The 25,777-nt window shown below is 41.3% G+C and overlaps 1 protein-coding gene across 3 annotated transcripts in view; it reads right to left on the bottom strand.

Moving 5' to 3' along the window:
• DOCK11 (dedicator of cytokinesis 11) overlaps positions 1-25,777 on the bottom strand; it is a 189,405-nt gene that overhangs the window by 83,444 nt on the left and 80,184 nt on the right. For 2 of the 3 annotated variants that reach the window (XM_068532530.1, XM_068532532.1), the window contains exons 20-28: positions 24,054-24,177; positions 12,302-12,423; positions 11,601-11,687; positions 10,137-10,226; positions 3,943-4,061; positions 2,293-2,362; positions 2,086-2,211; positions 1,075-1,146; positions 23-169 (exon numbers count right to left, since the gene is read on the bottom strand). In XM_068532530.1, the coding sequence (XP_068388631.1) occupies positions 23-169; positions 1,075-1,146; positions 2,086-2,211; positions 2,293-2,362; positions 3,943-4,061; positions 10,137-10,226; positions 11,601-11,687; positions 12,302-12,423; positions 24,054-24,177 (957 nt within the window). The remainder of the gene's footprint in view (positions 1-22; positions 170-1,074; positions 1,147-2,085; positions 2,212-2,292; positions 2,363-3,942; positions 4,062-10,136; positions 10,227-11,600; positions 11,688-12,301; positions 12,424-24,053; positions 24,178-25,777) is intronic. The other variant, XM_068532531.1, reaches the window with a different exon arrangement.

Here is a 25,777-nt window from a genome sequence, read left to right as displayed (position 1 = left end):
GTTCTGGCTGCCTTTAACTCACCTTCAGGAAGCTAGCCAAACTATAATTGACGTTTCTGGACTCATCAGGAATCTCTGCATAGCGAATAGTCACGTGAGGAATTATTGCAAGAAGCAATGAATGTAAGACATGATGATATGCCTCAGAAAATCTCTGGCCTCTGGGAAGCTTAAATTAAATAGGCATAGAAAAAAGAGTTGCAAAAGATCTAAATCAACTGCTGTTTTTATTTTCAGATACATTCTGTATAAAAATGTGTTTTAAACTGGAGTTTAATTTTTCTCCCAACTTAAAAATGACATGGCTAGTTCAGTGTATACTTTAGATCATTATAGGAACTATCTGGACCTCTAATACCATAACTGACTGAAATCATGAACGAGAGTAGGTCATTTTGACCCAACTTTGGAATTGTGTCCCTGAGATACAGACACATCCATTTTTTCATTCCATGTTTTTCCTGACACACAAAGTATACATGTATCCATGCATCTCAATTTCAGTAAACCTGCTCTGTGAAGATTCTGATAAAAATGATAAGTATGAGGTGAATATTTCTTACTTCACAAATCTTAGCTTTCAATTCCTATAGCTAAGAAAATTTCTTTGTACTTTCGAAAGAGTTTAAAAATATAACTAAATGTATACAGCACATGCCAGGAACACATGTATTATTACATAAAGTGTTTTTAACTTTGTACATGCCTTCGACCTTTCTAAGAGAATGGTTCTTTCTTATTTGGTACTTGTTCTTCTTCCAAATGAATGTTCTGACACAGACATTTTAAAACCACAAGACAAAGCGAAAGCTTCAAAGATAATGCATTTAACATGGCAAACACCTCACAGGAACAATCTATGTGGAAGAGTCTCTGACGATTAGACTTCGAAAACATATGAACTGTCAGATTTTTGCAATACATCCATTGTTTGTTTGCTTGTTTTAAGCAAAATTGAAAAAGCTAAGGGCTAAGAGCCCTTAAAATATAAAAGAGGATTTGCATGTCACGGCTACCTGTGAATAAGATTAGCCTTCTTTGTCTATGTTAAATATTATTCTTGAGCCTACTTACCTTAATTTTATTCTCTTCCAACAAGTATGTGGCCATAGACTTTGCAATAATTTCAAAGAAAAACCATGAGTACTAAAATAAACAAATAAATACAAATCAATCTTTAATAGTTACCCAAATCCTTGAAGCTTAGCAGAGGTTGACGAATCACTATGGATTTTGTCTCTGAACTTTAGTAACATTTTAAAGTGATCGCAATTGTCCAGGTCCCACAGGATACCTTCAAATTGTGTTGGCAAAAAGGTAGTAGTGTACCTTAGGGCTGGCTGGTGATGTACAAAGGCTGTTTGGTGGGAATGTTTAACTCAGTGGGGAAGGGTATTTTATCACTGACACTGCTTTGATTTGCCTACGTGTGGTGATAAGAGCAAACCAACTTTTAGTTTATTTTAGCACTGCTTTTAAATTCTCTATAGACAATGAATCGTATTATGGCCTGCACCCAGTGGGGGACCCAACCCTGCCCTTGGTACAACACTGGGGCCAGCCCAAGTAGCAGAGGTGTTTGTGTTAAGTGTAATTTGAAGGGTACAGAGAAGCCTCAAGCAGATACATCCTAAAATACCCAAAATTGAAATTCTACCATTATTAACAGGAATAGTAAAAACATGACAATAATAAGAGCCACCATTTGAGTGCCTACTGTGTGCCAGAAACATGTTAAATGCTTTGCTTATATTTTAGAAATGAGGAAGTGGAGGCTCAGGATTGCTAAATAACGGGCTCCAGGACACAGAACTACTATGCAGTGAATAGAGGATTCCAGCCCAGGTCTATCTCCTCCAAAATTCTTTCCATTACACATTCGACTGTGGGCAGGATGGGGTGGGGAGGGTGAGGGGAATGAAGGAGGTTCTGTGGAGAACTTGGGGGAAAAGGATGTGTAGGTAAAGTGGTGAGGAAAAGGAAAGTCACATGAGGAAATGATGAAAGACTAGAAGTGAAATGGGAGGGTATCAAACAAGCATATCTCTGGCTGCTTTCCTTGCCTGCCGTGTCCTGTGTCCTTACCTTTAGCAGTTTGTTTATTGCTAAAAAGTCTGCAGACTGTTTCAATACCGCTATCATCGTAGTAGCCAGAGTTTCATGTATCAGCTGGGCCTGAGGAACACTGGGTTTTTCAGGTCGGAAGCTATACTACAATCAAAGAAAACGAGCTGTAAAACAAAATTCTCTCATAAGACAAACTGCTCAGAAAGAAAGCTTTACTCCACAAACCTTTATGAAGGATCTTAAATAATTATCCAAGCCTTCTTCATGGCACTTCGATACGATATGTAAGAGAACCCTGAAACAACATTCACAAAAGTCAGCACGTCAGGCTACAATTAACCACTACAGTTTGATTGTTAGATAAAACCATCATACTTAACCCTAAAGATACCTAATACTGCCTAAATAATTAAAGGTGAGATGACTGCATTAAATGTCATCTTAGTTTGGGTCTAACAGAGATTTCAGCATCTAACATGCTCAGGGTCTTGTAAAATATGTTTCCTGGTTCAAAAGAAGGATATTTTATTTTGGCAACCCAGATATTTCATCTCCTTTCTAAACCACATTTGAAGTATGGTAATAACTGCCATATAGTGTAAAAAAAAAAAAAAAAAAAAACCCTTCAGTAAGGTAAATATTGAAATCCCCTCTAGTGAGAATAAAAGGAAAAGAATAGAAAAAAGATGTTAAGCATGACAACAGATGGGGGAAAAGGGAAGGGAGAGACAGAGCAGGTATAATGATATGAACTAAAATTGGAAGTAAACCTAAGATTCATAGAAAGTTTTAAAATTATGAGACCAGCAGTGGTTCTCCAACCTTAGCGTGCCTCAGAAACCCCTGGAGGGTAGACTGCACACTCCTCTCCCAGAGTTTCTGATTTTTTAGGTCTGGGGTGAAGTTCAATGATTAGCATTTTTAATAAGCTCCTAGGTGATACTGATGCTGCTGGTCTGGGAACCACATTTTGAGAACCACTGGACTAGAATAATGCTTTTTAAATTTGCAACCAGACTATGCCCAACAGCAGAGAAGAGCAAACAGTATGAAGGTGTGTGGAGCTTCAGCCCTGAGGCTCCGGAGAGGCTCAACAGAAGTGGCAACAGCAGAAGCAGCAAAGCCAGAAACAGCCAGCACTGAGCTCACAATTTTTTGGAAAACTCCTGTTTTAACTTCAAAATTCAGGTGCATTTTGCATCCTACTCTACAATATATCCTTGTTTGTTTTCATATAAAAAGAACACTCCATCATTCTTTCGAGTACAATTTGATGGCCTAGGGCCACTCTGTCCAATGTGAGAGCCACTAGTCACAAGTGGCGATTAAATGAATTAAAATGAATTAAAATTAACTACGATTAAAACTTCAGTTCCTCAGTTACACTAGCCACATTTCAAGTGCTCAACAGCTAAATGTGGCTAATGGCCACCATATTGGAAAGCACAGGTATAGAACATTTCCACGACTGGAGAAAGTTCTACTGGACAAGACTGGTCAAGGGCAATGGTTCTCAAACTCCCTTGCATTAGGGACTCATCAGGGAAACTTAAAAAAAAAATACTGATGCTGAGTTCCACCTTCAGAGATTCTGGTTTAACTGGTGTGAAGTATGGTCCGGGAACAGCCATTTTTAAAAGCTTCTAACATGCAGCAGTTTTAGAACCTCTGGTTGAGGAAGTTCATCCTATGGTTTCTGGTAACACCTATCCCTGGGGATATAAGTCCCCTGGTCTGAGAAGTATGAAACTAGAGAAAACTGATATTAGATTTCTGACTTTGGGGTTCTCATTTGGAAGATAAATTTATGTTTCAAATGAAGAAATGCAAAAGGAAACAAAAGTTGCTTCTTGGTATTATAACACTGAAACTCACATGGTGCAGTTGATAGGCACGTCATCTTCATGGGTCATATTTGTGAGAACTCGGAAGAGTTGCATAAGAATTACAGGTAGAAACTGTATCATGACTTGGATCTCCATGGCATGCAAACACTAAAATAAGTCATTATTAGTTATGAAAATAAACCAAAATATGATATAACTTGCAAAGGTGAAACAACAAAAAATTAAGTAATGAAAACTACATTCACTAGATTATAAGCTCACTTTAAACACGAGCTTCAGGGGATAGGGGACTTTGTCAGTTACTTTAGCCACATCTCTTATTTTGGCACTCAGATTCTGTTAGTTCATTTAATATTAAATGCTCTATTGAAGATAAGTATAACCGGGATCAACAGGTTTTGGAATAAAGACAACAGACTCTTGGTAAACCAACACTCAGTCGGGGCGAGGAGCAGGCATGCTTGGAGGTGATGGAGACGGGCCTACCAGCCCCCAAGTTCGTGTGTTTTACAGGGGAAAGTGGGCCATTACTTTGTGGTGAGAAGTTACGTGGGATTCAATAAGGTGTGTTTCTATATATAATTGGCTTTACACTAGCACCATCCACAAGCTGAGGCAGTTCTGCATTCTAACATCTCACAATACGTTTCTTCAAAGTGCTAACACTCTGTCTCTACTGATCAGTATCTTGACATCAAAAAGAAGAAATATGTCCGTGTATACATAGAAATGATACAAGCAGCTAAATATGTAAAATGTCTTCCTTCTTACTTCCCTTCTCTCCGCATTCATTTATTCACTCATTCATTCACTCACTCATTTAGTCAACTGGCCAACCAAAATAACCTCACTGAGCACCTTCTACACCAATTCAATATTTAGTGCCCTGGGAAATACAGACACGGGGAAAACAAGTGTCTGTACTAAGGAACTCAGCATTTATCTTTCATAGCCTCCCTTACTCTTGCTCTATGTTGCCATCCTTACTCTCACCATCCCTTTTCAGGCTTCTCTCATCTATATTTGAATCATCTCAACAGTGACCTCTTAGATTTCCGGGCAGCCTCTCTTCAATCGGATGCATAAGGCAAGAAACTGAGCTCAGGGAACCCATGGTCTATCCTTCAGGTTTTTCCTTCCTTTTGCCCTCTCTCTTCTATCCTTACAGCCGTCGCCCTTTTTCAGAACTCTAACCTATAGCCAAAATAGTCTAATAATTTTCTAGTAGGTCTATGTACACTTTCTCCTCACTCCCAATGTCTCTCATTTCCAAAACTTAATCCTCCTCAAATAGGGGTTACATCAGGCCACCCCGTGCCACCAAGAAGATTCTTCTGATGCTTCCCCATGACCTAGGGCAGCGGTTCTCAACCAGAGACCCTGTGCCACTCCTCTACCCCAATGTCCGGAGACTTTTTGAGCTGTCACAATTGGGGGGTGCTACCGACATCTAGTGGATAGGCCAGAGATGCTTCTAAACACCCTCCAGTGAACAGGACGGCCCTTTACAACAAAGACTTATCCTGCCCCAAGTGTCAATAGTGCCAAGTTTGAGAAACTCTGACCCAGGTATTAAGTCTAAGTTACTTAAGACCCAGCTTACACTCTTAACCTTAACACTCATCACTCTTCACGAGGCCACACTGGTGTCTTGACTGCTCCTTGAATATATCAATGCACTGCTACCTTCGTTCACACTTTGTAGCCAAATCCTCGCCACCCTTCCCAGTCAAGTTCCAACCCCCAGTTCAGTGAAGCCATTCAATCACTCATTCAACAAAGGCATACTGAATGAACTTTCAATTGCCAAGCACATCAAAAAAACATGGTTCCTACCATCAAGCAGTTCACAGACTATGGGGGGAAAACACATGGAACTAAATCACTGTGATACAAACACTAAACAGTACAACCGTGGTATATACAAAACGTACAGAGGAAGAAGAAACCGAGTCTGCCAGTGAGGAGGGAATGTCGTATGAGGCTTCAGAAAGGAGGAAGGTTCAAGGATCGTAAGTAGGATCACATCAGGTAGAAAAGAGAGACGGACCTTCCATGCAGAAGTGATCTCCCTGCACCAGTACTGTTCCTCTAGAATTTATTCTCCACACAGCAGCCAGAGGGTTCTTTTTGAAAGGCAAATTCCACAATGTCATTTCCCTCTGTTACAATCAAAACCAACCACCACGAACAAAAAGTTGTGAAGGGCTCCCCATCCTACATGTACCCTGCCTATCGCTCCCCACTCATCTGAGGCCATCCTCCTGCTTTGCTGCTCAATGTGCTCTAGCTACGTTGTCTTTGCTTTTTTTCTTTCCACACATCCCACTGCAAAGTGTTTACACCTGCGGCAATATTCTGTCATCCTTTTACACAGCTTTATCACCTATGGCTGTCTTCCTCGCATCAGCTTCTTTTCAGCTTAAAATGGTGTCATCTCCTAGACAGGTCTTCCCTGACAAGTCCGTCTTGACTGCACTCCTGGTCATCCTAGAGCCCAATAACCTGTTCTATTTTCTTCATAGCACTCATCCCTATGTAATGTGACTTACTTATTTATAATCTCTCTACCCCAACTAGAGTAGGTATGTTGTCTAAACTGTTCCCATTATAGTCCCAGCATCCAGTACAATATGTGACCCATAGTAGGTGCTCAATAAATATTTGCAGGATGACTGAATAAATGAATAAAATAAGGAACCAAAGGGATAAAGATGGGAACCCTCTAGTCTCAGTGGTTCCTCGGTTTTGTGAACTCTTAGCATTTATACCCTGTATCACACATTTGACATTTAACTATATATTGCTTTGGACTATCATTTGTACTACTGACTTATATTGTCATTTGACTAAAGTGGATCCTGTCTCTCTGACTGGTTGTAAGATCCCTACGGACAATGAGCCTAAGTTATTCTTCTTTGCAAGCCCCACAGCATCTAGGAAAATACTGAACACATAATAAGACCTCAACATGTAGATGGTTAAATGAAGTGATGAAACACTGTCATTTACAAGGACAACAGGTAGCAAGGTTTGATAGAAAGAAAACAGGACTAGGAGTCAAAAGACACATCAAGAGACAGGCTTGGCTCAGCTCTGCTAGTAACCAGAATGACCACAGGCAAATCACTCTCCTCGGGCCTCAGTTTCCTCATCTGTAAAACAAAATTGCTAAAGATCCCTTTCAGCGCTAACATTCCATACAGGAGTTTGGCTCTTTCTATGATCACATGGCATTTCATTCACTGCCACTAGAGGGCAAGCATAGGTCACATAAATATCAGAAATTCCACACCCTTAAAAACGCAAATATGAGTACTTTTTTTCCCCTCCATTCTAAGAACACCAGTATAGGAACATCGTGTTCTGTTCAATTCTGTTAAAACTTTTACAAAGCTTCCCACTGGAAGAAAAAGACAATGATCTCAACAGACAATGCATTCATACGTAGAGCGGGAGTTCTAGACATTACCCAAGAAAAGGATTTGAAGTTAGATGACTACTATACTTCTTAATGATAATTAAGAATCGTAGCCACCATTTATCGGCTACCTCCCTGATTCTACCCTTCCAACAATATATTTTCTGTATGGTAGGCAGAATGATACTTTAAAACCAAAGTCACATCATGTCACTCCTCAGTTCAAGGCTTTCCATCTCATTCAGTGTACAATTCCAACTCCTCATCATGGCTTATGAGGCCGGACCTGACCAGCAACCCAGCTACCTTTCCAGTGTGAGGGCCTAGCACTCTGTGTGCCAGCCACACTGGAACTCCGGCTGCTCCTTGATCACACCAAGCAAGCTCCTCAGGGCCTTTGCCCTTGCTATTCCCAGCTCTCCCCCAGAATTCCACATAGCTGGCACCCTCCTTTCCTTTAGGTCTCTGTCAAACATCACTTTACTGGAGAGCTCTTCTCTGACACTTTATCTAAAAGAGGGACTCCTTATTACTCCTATTCCCCTTCACTATGTTTTGGTTTTCTTTATAGCACTTATTACCACCTGACATGACATACACAGTCGGCCCTCCGTATCCACACGTTCCGCATCTGTGGATACGGAGAGCTGACTGCAAGGGACTTGAGCATCCTTGGACTTTGGTATCTGTGGAGGGTCCTGGAACCAGTCCCCCGAGGATACAGAGGGACCACTGTATGTGTATATGTGTGTGTGTGTGTGTGGGTGTGTGCATGCATTTATTCGTTTATGTGTTTATTGTCCATCTGTCTCCACAACAAAGTAAGCTCCTTGAAAACAGGGATACTGTTTGTTTTTTTCATTTATCCTCCCAATGTTTAGAATGAAGCCTGGCCCATAGAATGTACTCAAGAAAAAAGTGTGGAATGAATGAATACTATATAGCAGATGCCTTATCTCACTGAGGCCTTGTAACCACCCTACAAGTGGGTTGTTTTTTTGGTTTTGTTTTTTAACATCTTTATTGGAGTATAATTGCTTTACAATGGTGTGTTGGTTTCTGCGTTATAACAAAGTGAATCAGCTATACATATACATATGTTCCCATATCTCTTCCCTCTTGCGTCTCCCTCCCTCCCACCCTCCCTATCCCACCCCTCTAGGTGGTCACAAAGCACCGAGCTGATCTTCCTGTGCTATGCAGCTGCTTCCCACTAGCCATCTATTTCACATTTGGTAGTGTATGTATGTCCATGCCACTCTCTCACTTCGTCCCAGCTTACCCTTCCCCCTCCCCATGTCCTCAAGTCCATTCTCTAGTAGGTCTGCGTGTTTATTCCCGTCTTGCCCCTAGGTTCTTCATGACCATTTTTTCTTTTTTTTTTTAGATTCCATATATATGTGTTAGCATACGGTATTTGTTTTTCTCTTTCTGACTTACTTCACTCTGTATGACAGACTCTAGGTCCATCCACCTCACCACACATAACACAATTTCGTTTCTTTTTATGGCTGAGTAATATTCCACTGTATATATGTGCCACATCTTCTTTATCCATTCATCTGTCGATGGACATTTAGGTTGCTTCCATGTCCTGGCTATTGTAAATAGAGCTGCAATGAACATTGTGGTCCATGACTCTTTTTGAATTATGGTTTTCTCAGGGCATATGCCCAGTAGTGGGATTGCTGGGTCGTATGGTAGTTCTATTTTTAGTTTTTTAAGGAACCTCCATACTGTTCTCCATAGTGGCTGTATCAATTTACATTCCCACCAACAGTGCAAGAGGGTTCCCTTTTCTCCACACCCTCTCCAGCATTTATTGTTTGTAGAGTTTTTGATGATGGCCATTCTGACTGGTGTGAGGTGATACCTCATTGTAGTTTTGATTTGCATTTCTCTCATGACTACAAGTAGGTTTTTATCTTTATGTGAGAGAAGAAGGAACAAGGGCTTGGAGAAGTTAAGTAAGTTGGTCAAGGTCAATCACAGAGCTAATAAGTGACAGACCTGGGACACAAACTCAGTTTGTGATTCCAGAACCCATACGTGTATTACCTCATGTCTTACTACCTCTCTGAAAGAAATGAACCTTTTCATTTCCTGAGAATATCATTCACTATTAACATATGCCTAAAAGGAAATCCTGTAGAGGCTTCATTTAAAATAAAAATGCCTCAGACTGGCCATGGCTGATCTACTGAAGGAGCAGACAAAAGAAAAGTCACTGTTAGCTGGGTCCCATGACGTGTGCCCTGTCCCACCACATTAGGGAATAAATGGAGTCTTGGATTCTCAATACATTTGATAAAATATGGCGTTACTTATGACTCCCTCCTATGCAACATGCAGAAACTAGGTTCTCTTTTTTTAGCTGACCCTTCTGATAATCTTTCACCTATGAACACAGGAATCATTTCACATTTCATTCCAAGCAAAAGTGACTCCATTTCTCCTGGCCCTTTTCCCCAAGCTTTCTCCACCTTTACCAGGCCATTGGCAAGATGAGAAAAGGTCTGGAAAAATCAATTTATGGAACTGAAATAAACATTTTCATGAGATTTTCAAAAATATGTCGACGAATTCTGGCTAAAACATTTTCTTCCTAATGTAGCAATTCTGCGGTCTGCTTCTAAACAGCCCCTTGATGGAAAAGCACATAATAGAAAGTGTTCTCTTGAGGATACACAGCCAAAAGTATTTTTAAAGGGTTCGTTTGATTTTTTTCCCCCACGTCAAAAAATGTGGCAACCGAATGACATGAAAAACAAACCTTTCACAGAAAGCTACTGTTCATTTACCTTTAAATATTTAATGAGCTCCCCTGGAACTTCTTTCGAGCCTGACTGAATAAGCTGGCAATGATGGAAGAATTTGTGCACATGTAGATCCTGAAAAACAGATGGACACAGCATATGAAATTTGATTCATTTTTAAAAAAATTTTTTTTTATTTTTTAACATCTTTATTGGAGTATAATTGCTCTACAATGGTGTGTTAGTTTCTGCTGTACAACAAAGTGAATCAGCTGCACGTATACATACATCCCCATATCTCCTCCCTCTTGCGTCTCCCTCCCTCCCACCTGCAAAGCACAGGCTCCACCCCTGCACCACACCCCGCCACCCCGGAATCTTGGAAACCTGTTTCCCTGGGTCTTCTAATGGCCAGACTCGGCATCTGCAGCTACCAACATGCATGTTCCTAAATGAGTCCCATAGTCCTCTCGACCATCACACAAAGCAGCAAAACCAGGCGCATTCAGCATGTACCTAAGCACACTGGGTAGGTCACCATTTATGCCCAAGTAGTCACACATTTGTTTAATCTCTTTTTTGGCTAGTGTAGCCTCTGAAGTTGGGCTGTTTCTATATTTTAATGAAACGAGCAGGAAGAGAGGTCTGAATTGACAGGTGAAGAAAACGTAGCAACAAGGAGTCACCAGAATAAGTCTCAGGCATTCAGTGCCCAAGGTACCCTGGCCCTGCACCGGCCAGTGTCCAGCTGTCCTGTATGGAATCTACAGATATTGAATTTGTGGACGGCATGGACTGTATCAGGAACCAGAATCATGAAATTCGGATTTTGACCTGCTTCCTCTAATTATTACCTGTGTGACCTCGGGTAAATCATCTAACCCGAGCGAGCCTCGGTTTCTTTTCCTCTAAAATGATGAAGTGGGCAGGGGGAATTGAGAGGGACCTTGTAGGCCACACCAAAGAGCGTGGACTTCACCTTCTCCACCCGTGATTTTTCAAACTGTGCTTGAGGCGTCTCACAGATATTTGATCCTAATTTCATGGATGTCGAGGCTAAGAGCAAACTGTAGTAGCCAGCCATGATCCACTGACTGCAAATTTCTGTGTTCAACTCTAGTCTAACCATGAGAAAAATGTCAGACAAATCCCAACAGAGGGGCATCCTACAAAATACCAGTAGTCCTGAAAACTGACAAGGTGACCAAAAACAAGGAAAGTCTCGGAACTTGTCACCGCCAAGAAGAGCCTAAGGAGACATGACAACTAAATGTAACACGCTATACTGGATAGAATCCTGAAACAGAAAAAGGGCATTAATAGGTAAAAGGATTTGGTAATTTGAGAAGAATTTTTAAATTTGAGCTATTATTAAGAATGATGTTATTACTAATGAGAAAGTCTTTCAGGCCACAACTTCTCTAAGGCTGTAGAATCGAATATAGTCTGTGTTAATCCAGAAATACACTCAAGTATTAAAATTGACAAAGTTCAGGTGATGCAACTTACTTGAGTATAAATGGTAGACTCCAAGTGACTTTTAATCTTCAACAAAGGCTTTGCACCATCTACCCACTTAATATCCACATTAGACTGCTGTGAAGAGAAAATACACACATGAGTTTCTGTACCATAGCAGTGGATAGATGAGCAACATATAACACCTTTATGCATTTCAACATTTTCTTTCAGAAACAAATGTGTTAGTTTCGCACACAGGGAATTATTGGAGAAAATAACCTGCCTTTAGAATAAATGTATCCTAAACCATTTTGAATTTCCAATCCTTTGCAGGCTGATACTTTTCCAAATGACAATAAAAATCACTAAAGAAATGAATTCTTTTCATGATGCACAAAATTGAAGTCCCATTTAAAAAATCGTTATTAGAATCAACAGACATGAGGTTACTTTGTCAAACTATTATACAAGCTTCTCAACACTCATTTTCTACACTTATCTTTGTCGTGGACCAGCGCCAGCCCTCAAACCACACTCTGAGTAGCTATCAACCAGACCAAACTATCGACTATGCCAACGGTATTCTACTTTTTAAACATTTCATCATATATGTATAACTGAATCACTTTGCTGGACAGCAGAAATTAACACAACGCTGTAAATCAACTATACTTCAATACAGTTTTTTAAAAAGAGGGGAAAAAAACATTTCATCATGATTACTTCAACAAATACAGATATTTTCCTACCCTTCTTGATTCGGCATCATTCAGATTCAAGTAGCCTGGGGGAAGATTAGCGGAAACTGGCAGCTGCTGCTCAAATGTGATGATTCTACCATCCTTCAGCAAAGGTACCCAGGCAAAGCCAACTGCCAAGACAATAAACAACCATGAGAAATGAAATCGCAAATGCAGTTAGCTACACCAATGTCTGGTCACCGGGGAGCAGGGCAGGTCTGTATGTGGGAGTCCAGGTGTTGGGCATCCGAGTACTGGGGAAGGAACAATGAGTTTGGATTGCTTCCTAATCCTAGCCTGACCACTAACAGGTTATTCATGCTACCTCCTTGACTATAATGATGGGAACAACAACACACAGCTCTTCTATCAAACAGAGTGATTGAGAGACCAAAGTGAGCTAATATACCAAAACACTTAAAAACTTTTAAAGTGCATCAATTTCATTATTTTGACACACTGGGGGAGAATTTTTGGTAGACTTATTTTTTAAACGATTCAGATGTCTCTCGTCCATCCTTACAGAGTCTCATATCTGAGACAACAATCACCATTGTTGCTTCCAGCAACCCTAGGGTAAGCAAGGGACTGCAGAAAATTAAGGTCACAAGTCAAGGTTACATTCCATATTTATACAAGGCAGTATTTATCTGGGCAGTTTTCCTGATTACAGAAGGAAGAGGGGTAGTGGGAGAATGCAGCCAGGGCACAGTGCTTACAACTGCGACCCACTGAGAGATTTTCCTCCCAGTCTCTACATTTCTTAACAGTTCTACCCCAAAGAGCCTCTTGGCTTCCTATTAGAAAACTCATCATGTTCTAGCTAAAAAAGCCAGAGCCATCTGTGTTGCTCAAGTCAAGCGATGTCAGTATTTCCATTATAGAGATTACTCTGGGCTTCAAGTGTTTATAACTCAGCTGTAAAAAAGCTTGCTCTGGACTGAGTTCTGGCATATGAGAGAGGGTGTTGGCTGGAGAGTACTTTTGAAAGCCGTGGCTTTCTGATGCTTTGAAATACTTTGCGTAAGTGCGTGTGTGTGTGTGTCTGTGTGTGCTCGCGTGCATGTGTTTACACTGTGAGCACTTAAGTCAACACAAATCTGGTTAGAATGTTTTCATTCACGTGTTTAATTTGGCAAATGCTTTAATTCTTAAAGAGACTAATATGTTGCTTTCTCTAAGCAGACTGAATGGCTTTCTCAGATGCTGAAACATGCCTGAAGGGCATCTTACTAGTACAACTTCAGAAATGCTCTACCCGGAGATCTTCTTTTAGAAAAAGCAGAGGAAAGTAACACGAGCAGAAAAACCATGCAAAAGGACTCTGTCAAAGTAGTTAAACTGAAAATTAGACAAATGACAAAAGGTTTCCAGTCCAGAAAGTAGGAAAAGGAAAATATATTTCTTCTTCTTAGGCAACGTTTTTTTTTCCTTATAGAAATTCTCACTGAGATATAATTCAGATGCCATACAATTCATCTACTGAATATTTAAAGTATACAATTCAATGGTTCTTAGTATATTCACAGAGCTGTGCATCTATTGCCACTATCTAATTCCAGAACTTTTTCATCACTCCAAAAAGGAACTCCATATACCCTTAGAAGTCACACCCTATTTGCCCTTCTTCCAGTCCCGGCCAACCACTGGTCTCCTTTCTGTCTCTATGGAATTGCTTGGGCAACATTTTGCACAGTGAATCAATCAGAGCATGGCCAAGGGTATCTTGCAGTCAAAACTCATCTAGCACACTTGGAAGCTATCAAGGTACAATGTCAAGCACAAGCCATCTAGCTCAAAGATGTGAAGCCACTTAAAGGATGGACAGTTAAAAGTGATGAGTGGTGGGGAGGGAGGGATAAATTAGGAGTTTGGGATTAACAGATACATACTACTCTATATAAAATAGATAAACAACTAGGACCTGCTGTATAGCACAGGGAACTATATTCAATATCTTGTAATAACCTATAATGGAAAAGAATCTGAAAAAGAATATATATATATATATATATAGGTGTATATACTGAATCACTTTGCTGTACACCTGAAACATTGTAAATCAACTATACTTCAAAAAAATTTTAATATTTTTTTTTAAAGTGATGAGTGGCACATAGAACAACCATCTCACACTCCACTAAGCATCTTGCCCTATCTGTCTAGGATTTGGATAAGGAAATAGTCATTTGTTGCTCAGGAGGTGCGCTGTCATAGGTTCTCATCATTCTGCCAGATTTCTTCTCAACCTGCAAGGTCCCTACCCTGAATGAACTGCAATTTCTATGGGGATCTAGAAGAGGACCACCCTATCCACAAAGGGAACTTCCTAATATTCAGTCCTGCTGTGTGCCGGGCATCACTCAGATGTCTCACTAGCACCTCAAACTCAACATCAGTCAAAACCTACCATCCCTACCCACAATTCTGCTACCTGGCAATACCTTCTTTCCAGTTTCGAAACTTCAGTGCTAACTTTGAATTATCTCTCTAGTAGCCAATCACTTGCCAGGTGCAGTATATTCCTCTGCAATTCTCTTTTCCTCCACCACCACCCCCCCCCGTTACAGCCAGAGTGCGGCCCCCTTTCTCTCCTGAACTTCAGAAATAGCCCCCTAACTGGTGTTTCCTCCTTCCTTCCTTCTTCCTGCTCCAACTCACCTCACCCATTATATTGCTGCCTGATTAGATTTCCTGCAAAACAGCTCTTACTGGTGTTTACAACCCTCCAGTATTTCCTTATCGGTAACAGAATAAAATCAAACCCACAACCTGGCATTCAGGGCTTTCCACCATCTGACGCTTCCTTTCCAAGCTGGCATCCTATGATTCCCTCTCCAGTACCCTGTGCTTTGATCCTATTGAATTACTTGTGGTTCCCTGTCCAGACCCCTCAATACTCTGCCTCTGTACCAGCTGTTCCTTCATCCTGAAATCCTCTACCATCCTGCCATCACTGCATTATCAAATTCTACCCTGCCCTTTAAGGCCTCACCCAAACACCATCTCCTCCTGGAAGCCTTACCTAATTCCCAGCCACTTGTCCCTCCACCAGCTGAAGTAATAACTCACTCTTCTCTGACATCACACAGTGCCATTTTCTTGGTAACTACTACTTTCTATCTTGTGTTATAAATGTCTACATAGGTCTCATTTCCCCTACTAGATCACGTGCTCACTGAAGATGAGATCTATGTTTGGTTCTCCACTGTATTCTCCATAGTACCTCCTATAATATCTTGTACATAATACATATGCAGACATATGTGCTGAGTGAATGAACAAATGAACAAATTTAAGATTGGTCCAGGGACTTCTCTGGTGGTGCAAAGGTTAAGAATCCGCCTGCCAGTGCAGGGGACATGGGTTTGCTCCCTGGTCCAGGAAGATCCCACATGCCGCGGAGCAACTAAGCCCGTGTGCCACAACTACTGAGCCTGGGCTCTAGAGCCCGTGAGCCACAACTACTGAAGCCCACGCGCCTAGAGCCAGTGCTCCACAACCAGAGAGGCCACCGCAATGAGAAGTCCGTGCACCGCAACAAAGAGTAGCCCCCGCTCGCTGCAACTAGAGAAAGCCCGCGTGCAGCAACGAAGACCCAATGCAGCCAAAAATAAATAAATAGAGAGGAGCTTCAAGATGGCGGAAGAGTAAGACGTGCAGATCACCTTCCTCCCCACAAATACATCAGAAATACATCTACATGTGGAACTGCTCCTATAGAACACCCACTGAACGCTGGCAGAAGAGCTCAGACCTCCCAAAAGGCAAGAAACTCCCCACGTACTTGGGTAGGGCAAAAGAAAAAAGAAAAAACAGAGACAAAAGAACAGGGACGGGACCTGCACCAGCGGGAGGGAGCTGTGAAGGAGGAAAGGTTTCCACACACTAGGAAGGCCCTTCGCGGGCGGAGGCTGCGGGTGGCGGAGGGGGTAAGCTTCGGAGCCACAGAGGAGAGCACAGCCACAGGGGTGCGGAGGGCAAAGCGGAGAGATTCCCGCACAGAGGATCGGTGCCGAGCAGCACTCACCAGCCTGAGAGGTTTGTCTGCTCACCCACCAGGGCGGGCGGGGGCTGGGAGCTGAGGCTCGGGCTTCGGAGGTCAGATCCCAGGGAGAGGACTGGGGTTGGCTCCGTGAACACAGCCTGAAGGGGTTAGTGCACCACAGCTAGCCGGGAGGGAATCCGGGGAAAAAGTCAGGAGCTGCCGAAGAGGCAAGAGACTTTTTCTTGCCTCTTTGTTTCCTGCTGCACAAGGAGACAGGATTAAGAGCGCCACTTAAAGGAGCTCCAGAGATGGGCGTGAGCCGCGGCTATCAGCGCGGACCCCCGAGACGGGCATGAGATGCTAAGGCTGCTGCTGCTGCCACCAAGAAGCCTGTGTGCAAGCACAGGTCACACTCCACACCTGCCCTCCCGGGAGCCTGTGCAGCCCGCCACTGCCAGGGTCCCGTGATCCGGGGACAACTTCCCCGGGAGAATGCACGGCACGCCTCAGGCTGCTGCAACGTCACGCCGGCCTCTGCCGCCGCAGGCTCGTCCCTCATCCGTGCCCCTTCCTCCCCCCGGCCTGAGTGAGCCAGAAACCCCGAAGCAGCTGCGCCTTTAACCCCGTCCTGTCTGGGCAAAGAACACACGCCCTCAGGCGACCTACACGCAGGGGCGGGGCCAAATCAAAAGCTGAACCCCGGGAGCTGTGCGAACAAAGAAGAGAAAGGGAAATCTCTCCCAGCAGCCTCAGGAGCAGAGGATTAAAGCTCCACAGTCAACTTGATGTACCCTGCATCTGTGGAACACCTGAATAGACAACAAATCATCCCAAATTGAGGAGTGGACTTTGGGAGCAAAGATATATATATATTTTTCCCCTTTTCCTCTTTTTGTGAGTGTGTATGTGTATGCTTCTGTGTGTGATTTTGTCTGTAGAGCTTTGCTTTTACCATTTGTCCTAGGGTTCTGTCTGTCCGTTTTTTTGGTTTTTTGGGTTTTTTTAGTAGAGTTTTTATTGCTTGCTATCATTGGTGGATTTGTTTTTTGGTTTGGTTACTCCCTTCTTTCTTTCTTTTTTTTATTACTTCTTAATATTTTTTTAATAATTATCTTTTATTTAATAACTTTTATTTTATTTTATCTTCTGTTTGCTTTCTTTCTTTTTTTTCTCCCTTTTATTCTGAGCTGTGTGGAGGACAGGCTCTTGGTGCTCCAGCCAGGCGTCAGGGCTGTGCCTCTGAGGTGGGAGAGCCAACTTCAGGACACTGGTCCACAAGAGACCTCCCAGCTCCACGTAATACCAAACGGCGAAAACCTCCCAGAGATCTCCATCTCAACACCAAGACCCAGCTCCACTCAACGACCAGCAAGCTACAGTACAGGACACCCTATGCCAAACAACTAGAAAGAAAGGAACACAACCCCATCCATTAGCACAGAGGCTGCCTAAAATCATAATAAGGCCACAGACACCCCAAAACACACCACCAGACGTGGATGTGCCCACCAGAAAGACAAGATCCAGCCTCATCCACCAGAACACAGGCACTAGTCCCCTCCACCAGGAAGCCTACACAACCCACTGAACCAACCTTAGCCACTGGGGACAGACACCAAAAACAACGGGAACTATGAACCTGCAGCCTGCGAGACCCCCAAACACAGTAAGTTAAGCAAACTGAGAAGACAGAAAAACACACAACAGATGAAGGAGCAAGGTAAAAACCCACCAGACCTAACAAATGAAGAGGAAATAGGCAGTCTACCTGAAAAAGAATTCAGAATACTGATAGTAAGGATGATGCAAAATCTTGGAAATAGAAGGGAGAAAATACAAGGACCTTTTAACAAGGACCTACAAGAACTAAAGAGCAAACAAACAGTGATGAACAACACAATAAATGAAATTAAAAATTCTCTAGAAGGGATCAATAACAGAATAACTGAGGCAGAAGAATGGATAAGTGACCTGGAAGATAAAATAGTGGAAATAATTACTGCAGAGCAGAATAAAGAGAAAAAAATGAAAAGAATTGAGGACAGTCTCAAAGACCTCTGGGACAACATTAAACGCACCAACATTCAAATTATAGGGGTCCCAGAAGAAGAAGAGAAAAAGAAAGTGACTGACAAAATATTTGAAGAGATTATAGTTGAAAACTTCCCTAATATGGGAAAGGAAATAGTTAATCAAGTCCAGGAAGCACAGAGAGTCCCATACAGGATAAATCCAAGGAGAAACACGCCAAGACACATATTAATCAAACTATCAAAAATTAAATATAAAGAATATATTAGGGCTTCCCTGGTGGCGCAGTGGTTGAGAATCTGCCTGCCAATGCAGGGGACACGGGTTCGAGCCCTGGTCTGGGAAGATCCCACATGCCGCGGAGTGACTAGGCCCGTGAGCCACAACTACTGAGCCTGCGCGTCTGGAGCCTGCGCTCCGCAACGGGAGAGGCCGTGACAGTGAGAGGCCCGCGCACCGCGATGAAGAGTGGCCCCCACTTGCCGCAACTGGAGAAAGCCCTCGCACAGAAACGAAGACCCAACACAGCCATAAATAAATAAATAAATAAAATTTAAAAAAAAAAAAAAAAAAGAATATATTAAAAGCAGCAAGGGAAAAACAACAAATAACACACAAGGGAATCCCCAAAAGGTTAACATCTGATCTTTCAGCAGAAACTCTACAAGCCAGAAGGAAGTGGCAGGACATATTTAAAGTGATGAAAGAGAAAAACCTACAACCAAGATTACTCTACCCACCAAGGATCTCATTCAGATTTGACAGAGAAATTAAAACCTTTACAGACAAGCAAAAGCTAAGAGAATTCAGCACCACCAAACCAGCTCTACAACAAATGCTAAAGGAACTTCTCTAGGCAAGAAACACAAGAGAAGGAAAACACCTACAATAACAAACCCAAAACAATTAAGAAAATGGGAAAAGGAACATACATATTGATAATTACCTCAAATGTAAATGGATTAAATGCTCCAACCACAAGACATAGACTGGCTGAATGGATACAAAAACAAGACCCGTATACATGCTGTCTACAAGAGACCCACTTCAGACCTAGGGACACATAGAGACTGAAAGTGAGGGGATGGAAAAAGATATTCCATGCAAATGGAAATCAAAAGAAAGCTGGAGTAGCAATTCTCATATCAGAAAAAAATAGACTTTACAACAAAGACTATTACAAGAGGCAAAGAAGGACACTACATAATGATCAAGGGATCAATCCAAGAAGAAGATATAATAATTGTAAATATTTATGCACCCAACATAGGAGCACCTCGATACATGAGGCAAATACTAACAGCCATAAAAGGGGAAATCGACAGTAACACAATCATAGTAGGGGACGTTAACACCTCACTTTCACCAATGGACAGATCATCCAAAATGAAAATAAATAAGGAAACACAAGCTTTAAATGATACATTAAATAAGATGGACTTAATTGATATTTATAGGACATTCCACCCAAAAACAACAGAATACACATTCTTCTCAAGTGCTCATGGAACATTCTCCAAGATAGATCATATCTTGGGTCACAAATCAAGCCTTGGTAAATTTAAGAAAACTGAAATCGTATCAAGTATCTTTTCCGACCACAATGCTCTGAGACTAGATATCAATTACAGGAAAAAAACCGTAAAAAATACAAACACAGGGAGGCTAAACAATACACTACTTAATAACCAAGAGATCACTGAAGAAATCAAAGCGGAAATCAGAAAAACCTAGAAACAAATGACAATGAAAACACGACAACCCAAAACCTATGGGATGCAGCAAAAGCAGTTCTAAGAGGGAAGTTTCATAGCAATACAATCTTACCTTAAGAAACAAGAAACATCTCAAACAACCTAACCTTACACCTAAAACAATTAGAGAAAGAAGAACAAAAAAACCCCAAAGTTAGCAGAAGGAAAGAAATCATAAAGATCAGATCAGAAATAAATGAAAAAGAAATGAAGGAAACAATAGCAAAGATCAAGAAAACTAAAAGCTGGTTCTTTGAGAAGATAAACAAAATTGATAAACCACTAGCCAGACTCATCAAGAAAAAAAGGGAGACGACTCAAATCAATAGAATTAGAAATGAAAGTGGAGAAGTAACAACTGACACTGCAGAAATACAAAGGATCATGAGAGAGTACTACAAGCAACTATATGCCAATAAAATGGACAACCTGGAAGAAATGCACAAATTCTTAGAAATGCACAACCTGCCGAGACTGAACCAGGAAGAAATAGAAAATATGAACAGACCAATCACAAGCACTGAAATTCAAACTGTGATTAAAAATCTTCCAACAAACAAAAGCCCAGGACCAGATGGCTTCACAGGCGAATTCTATCAAACATTTAGAGAAGAGCTAACACATAACCTTCTCAAACTCTTCCAAAATATAGCAGAGGGAGGAACACTCCCAAACTCATTCTACGAGGCCACCATCACCCTGATACCAAAACCAGACAAAGATGTCACAAAGAAAGAAAACTACAGGCCAATATCAATGATGAACACAGATGCAAAAATCCTCAACAGAGTATTAGCAAACAGAATCCGACAGCACATTAAAAGGATCATACACCATGATCAAGTGGGGTTTATCCCAGGAATGCAAGGATTCTTCAATATACGCAAATCAATCAATGTGATACACCATATTAACAAGTTGAAGGAGAAAAACCATATGATCATCTCAATATATGCAGAGAAAGCTTTCGACAAAATTCAACACCGATTTATGATAAAAACCCTCCAGAAAGTAGGCATAGAGGGAACTTACCTCAACATAATAAAGGCCATATATGACAAACCCACAGCCAACATCATCCTCAGTGGTGAAAAACTGAAACCATTTCCACTAAGATCAGGAACAAGACAAGGTTGCCCACTCTCACCACTATTATTCAACATAGTTTTGGAAGTTTTAGCCACAGCAATCAGAGAAGAAAAAGAAATAAAAGGAATCCAAATTGGAAAAGAAGAAGTAAAGCTGTCACTGTTTGCAGATGACATGATACTATACATAGAGAATCCTAAAAATGCTACCAGAAAACTACTAGAGCTAATCAATGAATTTGGTAAAGTAGCAGGATACAAAATTAATGCACAGAAATCTCTTGCATTCCTATACACTAACGATGAAAAATCTGAAAATGAAATTAAGAAAACACTCCCATTTACCACTGCAACAAAAAGAATAAAATATCTAGGAATAAACCTACCTAAGGAGACAAAAGACCTGTATGCAGAAAACTATAAGACACTGATGAAAGAAATTAAAGATGATACAAACAGATTCAGAGATATACCATGTTCTTGTATTGGAAGAATCAACATTGTGAAAATGACTCTACTACCCAAAGCAATCTACAGATTCAATGCAATCCCTATCAAACTACCACTGGCATTTTTCACAGAACTAGAACAAAAAATTTCACAATTTGTATGGAAACACAAAAGACCCCGAAAAGCCAAAGCAATCTTGAGAACGAAAAACGGAGTGGAGGAATCAGGCTCCCGGACTTCAGACTATACTACAAAGCTACAGTAATCAAGACAGTATGGTACTGGCACAAAAACAGAAATATAGATCAATGAAACAGGATAGAAAGCCCAGAGATAAACCCACGCACATATGGTCACCTTATCTTTGATAAAGGAGGCAAGCATATACAGTGGAGAAAAGACAGCCTCTTCAATAAGTGGTGCTGGGAAAACTGGATAGCTACATGTAAAAGAACGAAATTAGAACACTCCCTGACACCATACACAAAAATAAACTCAAAATGGATTAAAGACCTAAATGTAAGGCCAGACACTATCAAACTCTTAGAGGAAAACATAGGCAGAACACTCTATGACCTAAATCACAGCAAGATCCTTTTTGACCCACCTCCTAGAGAAATGGAAATAAAAACAAAAATAAACAAATGGGACCTAATGAAACTTAAAAGCTTTTGCACAGCAAAGGAAACCATAAACAAGACGAAAAGACAACCCTCAGAATGGGAGACAGTATTTGCAAATGAAGCAACTGACAAAGGATTAATCTCCAAGATTTACAAGCAGCTCATGCAGCTCAATATCAAAAAAACAAACAACCCAATCCAAAAATGGGCAGAAGACCTAAATAGACATTTCTCCAAAGAAGATATACAGATTGCCAACAATCACATGAAAGAATGCTCAATATCATTAATCATTAGAGAAATGCAAATCAAAACTACAATGAGATATTATCTCACACCAGTCAGAATGGCCATCATCAAAAAACCTGCAAACAATAAATCCTGGAGAGGGTGTGGAGAAAAGGGAACCCTCTTGCACTGTTGGTGGGAATGTAAATTGATATAGCCACTATGGAGAACAGTATGGAGGTTCCTTAAAAAACTAAAAATAGAACTACCATATAACCCAGCAATCCCACTACTGGGCATATACCCTGAGAAAACCATAATGCAAAAAGTGTCATGTACCACAATGTTCATTGCAGCTCTATTTACAATAGCCAGGACATGTAAGCAACCTAAGTGTCCATCAACAGATGAATGGATAAAGAAGGTGTGGCATGTATATATACAATGGAATATTACACAGCCATAAAAAGAAACAAAATTGTGTTATTTGTAGTGAGGTGGATGGACCTAGAGTCTGTCATACAGAGTGAAGTAAGTCAGAAAGAGAAAAACAAATACCGTATGCTAACACATATATATGGAATCTAAGGAAAAAAAAAAAAAGGTCATGAAGAACCTAGGGGCAAGATGGGAATAAAGACACAGACCTACTAGAGAATGGACTTGAAGATACGGGGAGGGGGAACTGTAAGCTGTGACAAAGTGAGAGAGTGGCATGGACATATATACACTACCAAATGTAAAACAGCTAGTGGGAAGCAGCCGCATAGCACAGGGAGATCAGCTCCGTGCTCTGTGACCACCTAGAGGGGTGGGATAGGGAGGGTGGGAGGGAGGGAGACGCAAGAGGGAAGAGATATGGGAACATATGTATATGTATAACTGATTCACTTTGTTATAAAGCAGAAACTAACACACCATTGTAAAGCAATTATACTCCAGTAAAGATGTTTAAAAAATAAAAAATAAATAAATTAATTACATTAAATAAAGATTGGTCCAGGCTAGCTTGGATCTGAATCCCAGGGCGTGCTGATATTGATACAGTGGGTGTGGCACGGGCCATGTTCTTAGGGCCTTCTATATTCTCCTAAGGATGCTTCCCACTGGCTTATCTAAAGCCTTGCTGAACGAGACCATGACTGGAGCTTTACTACCAAAGCTTATTCAAGTTTGTTAGACCTGTCCTCCTCTCACTAGAACCCCAATCTCCCTCAGGTTCAAAAACGCCCATGGCTCTGGGCTCACGTCCCTCTTCTCAGTGAGCAGAACTGGAAAATTCTGGTTGCTGGGCTATTCTATGTGAAAGAAATAACAAAAACACTGCATCACAATATGGGTTTCTCTCTGAGAGGGGCAATATTACTTTACGTTGCCTATGGTAGTCTAAGTACACTGGCAAGCATTTGGACATGATGTTGGGTAGAAGTAATGATAAAACGAACATATAATTCATCTTTCACCAATGAACTTTTAACTCAGAAATGTACTTTTTGGTGAGGGGAAGTGGTCTGTACCTCGATGAAAAGAGGTTATATATAGCCAAGATGACTCAATTTCAAATAGGTCTAGAGAGAGACATTTAAAGAGCACACGTACCTGGAGTTTCAACTGTATCCTGCTTTTTGGTTGTTCCCTTTGTGTTAATTTCACAACTTACATGATAAAAAGTGAAAAGCAAATGATGTTTTTGATGCAGGTGAATGGGAAGCTCAATTTTAATCTGAAATGAAAGCAAAATTACACATAGCGTTTTGTTTTGTTTTCATTGTCAAGCTGGACTGTCAGACCTTTAGCTCTGTTTCATCATACTTTTCCAGTGACATACTTTTCTAAATCACAGGCCAAGTGGTCAAATAATAGATATGATTTAAATATACTCCAAATGCTTTTCTGGTCAGTTTCACAGTTTGACAACAATATTCTCTTGGGTTGTGAGGGCTGATTTATTACTTTTGCTGGAGAGTCCAGTGGATTCTCCTGGATTCAACTTTGCAGCAGGATTTTCTGAAACACTGGATCAAAACCACATCCTTACAGCCCAGGGATACTCTGTAACTCAGTGTGAGTCAGTGAATGCAATCCATCTACAATGTGCATTGAATTTGAAAGGCTGCTTTTTTCGAAATCACTGCCCTCCTCTGCATGAAGAAAAAATTAAGCCTTTACAAATAAACATGCAAAAAGTCATTGTGTTATTATGGGATCCACAAATTACAGTTTATATAGATTTCTTTAGAAGAAAAACACAACCTTACTCTTGAATAAATAAAAAGTATCATCCTGACACACGAATTTAATACTAAAAATTAATACTTTAATACAAGCATTGCAAGTACTTTTCCAGTCAGAACCCAACTGCCTGTTTGTAATGCCTCCTGGGAAGTATATGGGAGACAGATTACAGATTTAATTGATTTAACACACATACGTGGACACATACAGGAACACATGCAAACATACACACACGCTCACACTCACTTTCCTGGTTAATATATAGTGAATGCTTGAAAAGTCCATTTCTGACTCCCTAAAGATAATGTGGACTACTTACTACATGAACAAGTTTTCTCTACTGACTGACATTGGTTATAGAGAGGGATGTATTAAACAGCTTGGTGATGGGACATCTGGCCTAATTATCATTCACACAAGGCATCGTTTTGGTGTTATAACTAATTTCTGTTGTAGGTATATTTCACCACAGAATATGCCTATTCACAGCATCCAGACCATCTGGGTATCTAATGCTCTGCTGCACATCAGTATGGACATACTCCCTCCCTGGGTGGCCAAAATGCAAAGTCCCACTACCCTCCTCTCCATCCCCGGAGAAAGTAGGGGCACTGGACTGAGAAGGAATGAGTGAGCCTCGGGCTGGGGTTTAAGGCCTCCATACAACAGCAGCTGGGCCTGGGGAAATCAGGACAGCACGGGGGGATGGTTTCAGACCAAGCCAGGGATGGAGACGTGGAGCCTGAGAGGCAGAAACAGCAGAGCTTCTGGCCTGGGATGCACATCCAGGTTCCATGGAGACATGCAGCCATCAAAAGCAGTCTGCGGATTTGGATAAGCTGGCTACACACAGACGAGAAGAGGCTGTGACAGAGACACTAAGAGAGACACTGGAAAGGACACAGAGACATAGAGATAGAGAAGTGGGAAGAAGGAAGGAGAGGCAGGGACAGAGTCAGAAAGGCAGACTGAGGAAGGGCGCTCGGAGGCCGGGAGACCGCGCCAGCCCCCTCTGTCTACATTGCGCTGCGGCATTTAGTGCAGCCAACGGGATTCTGGGGACCCAGCCATGCCGCTGTGTCTCTCGG

The sequence above is a fragment of the Eschrichtius robustus genome, chromosome X (genome assembly GCF_028021215.1).
Source record: "Eschrichtius robustus isolate mEscRob2 chromosome X, mEscRob2.pri, whole genome shotgun sequence".
In the NCBI taxonomy this organism is placed as follows: Eukaryota; Metazoa; Chordata; class Mammalia; order Artiodactyla; family Eschrichtiidae; genus Eschrichtius; species Eschrichtius robustus.
The sequence above is the reverse complement of the archived record's forward strand: the minus strand, read 5'-3'. Positions and strand labels throughout refer to the sequence as shown.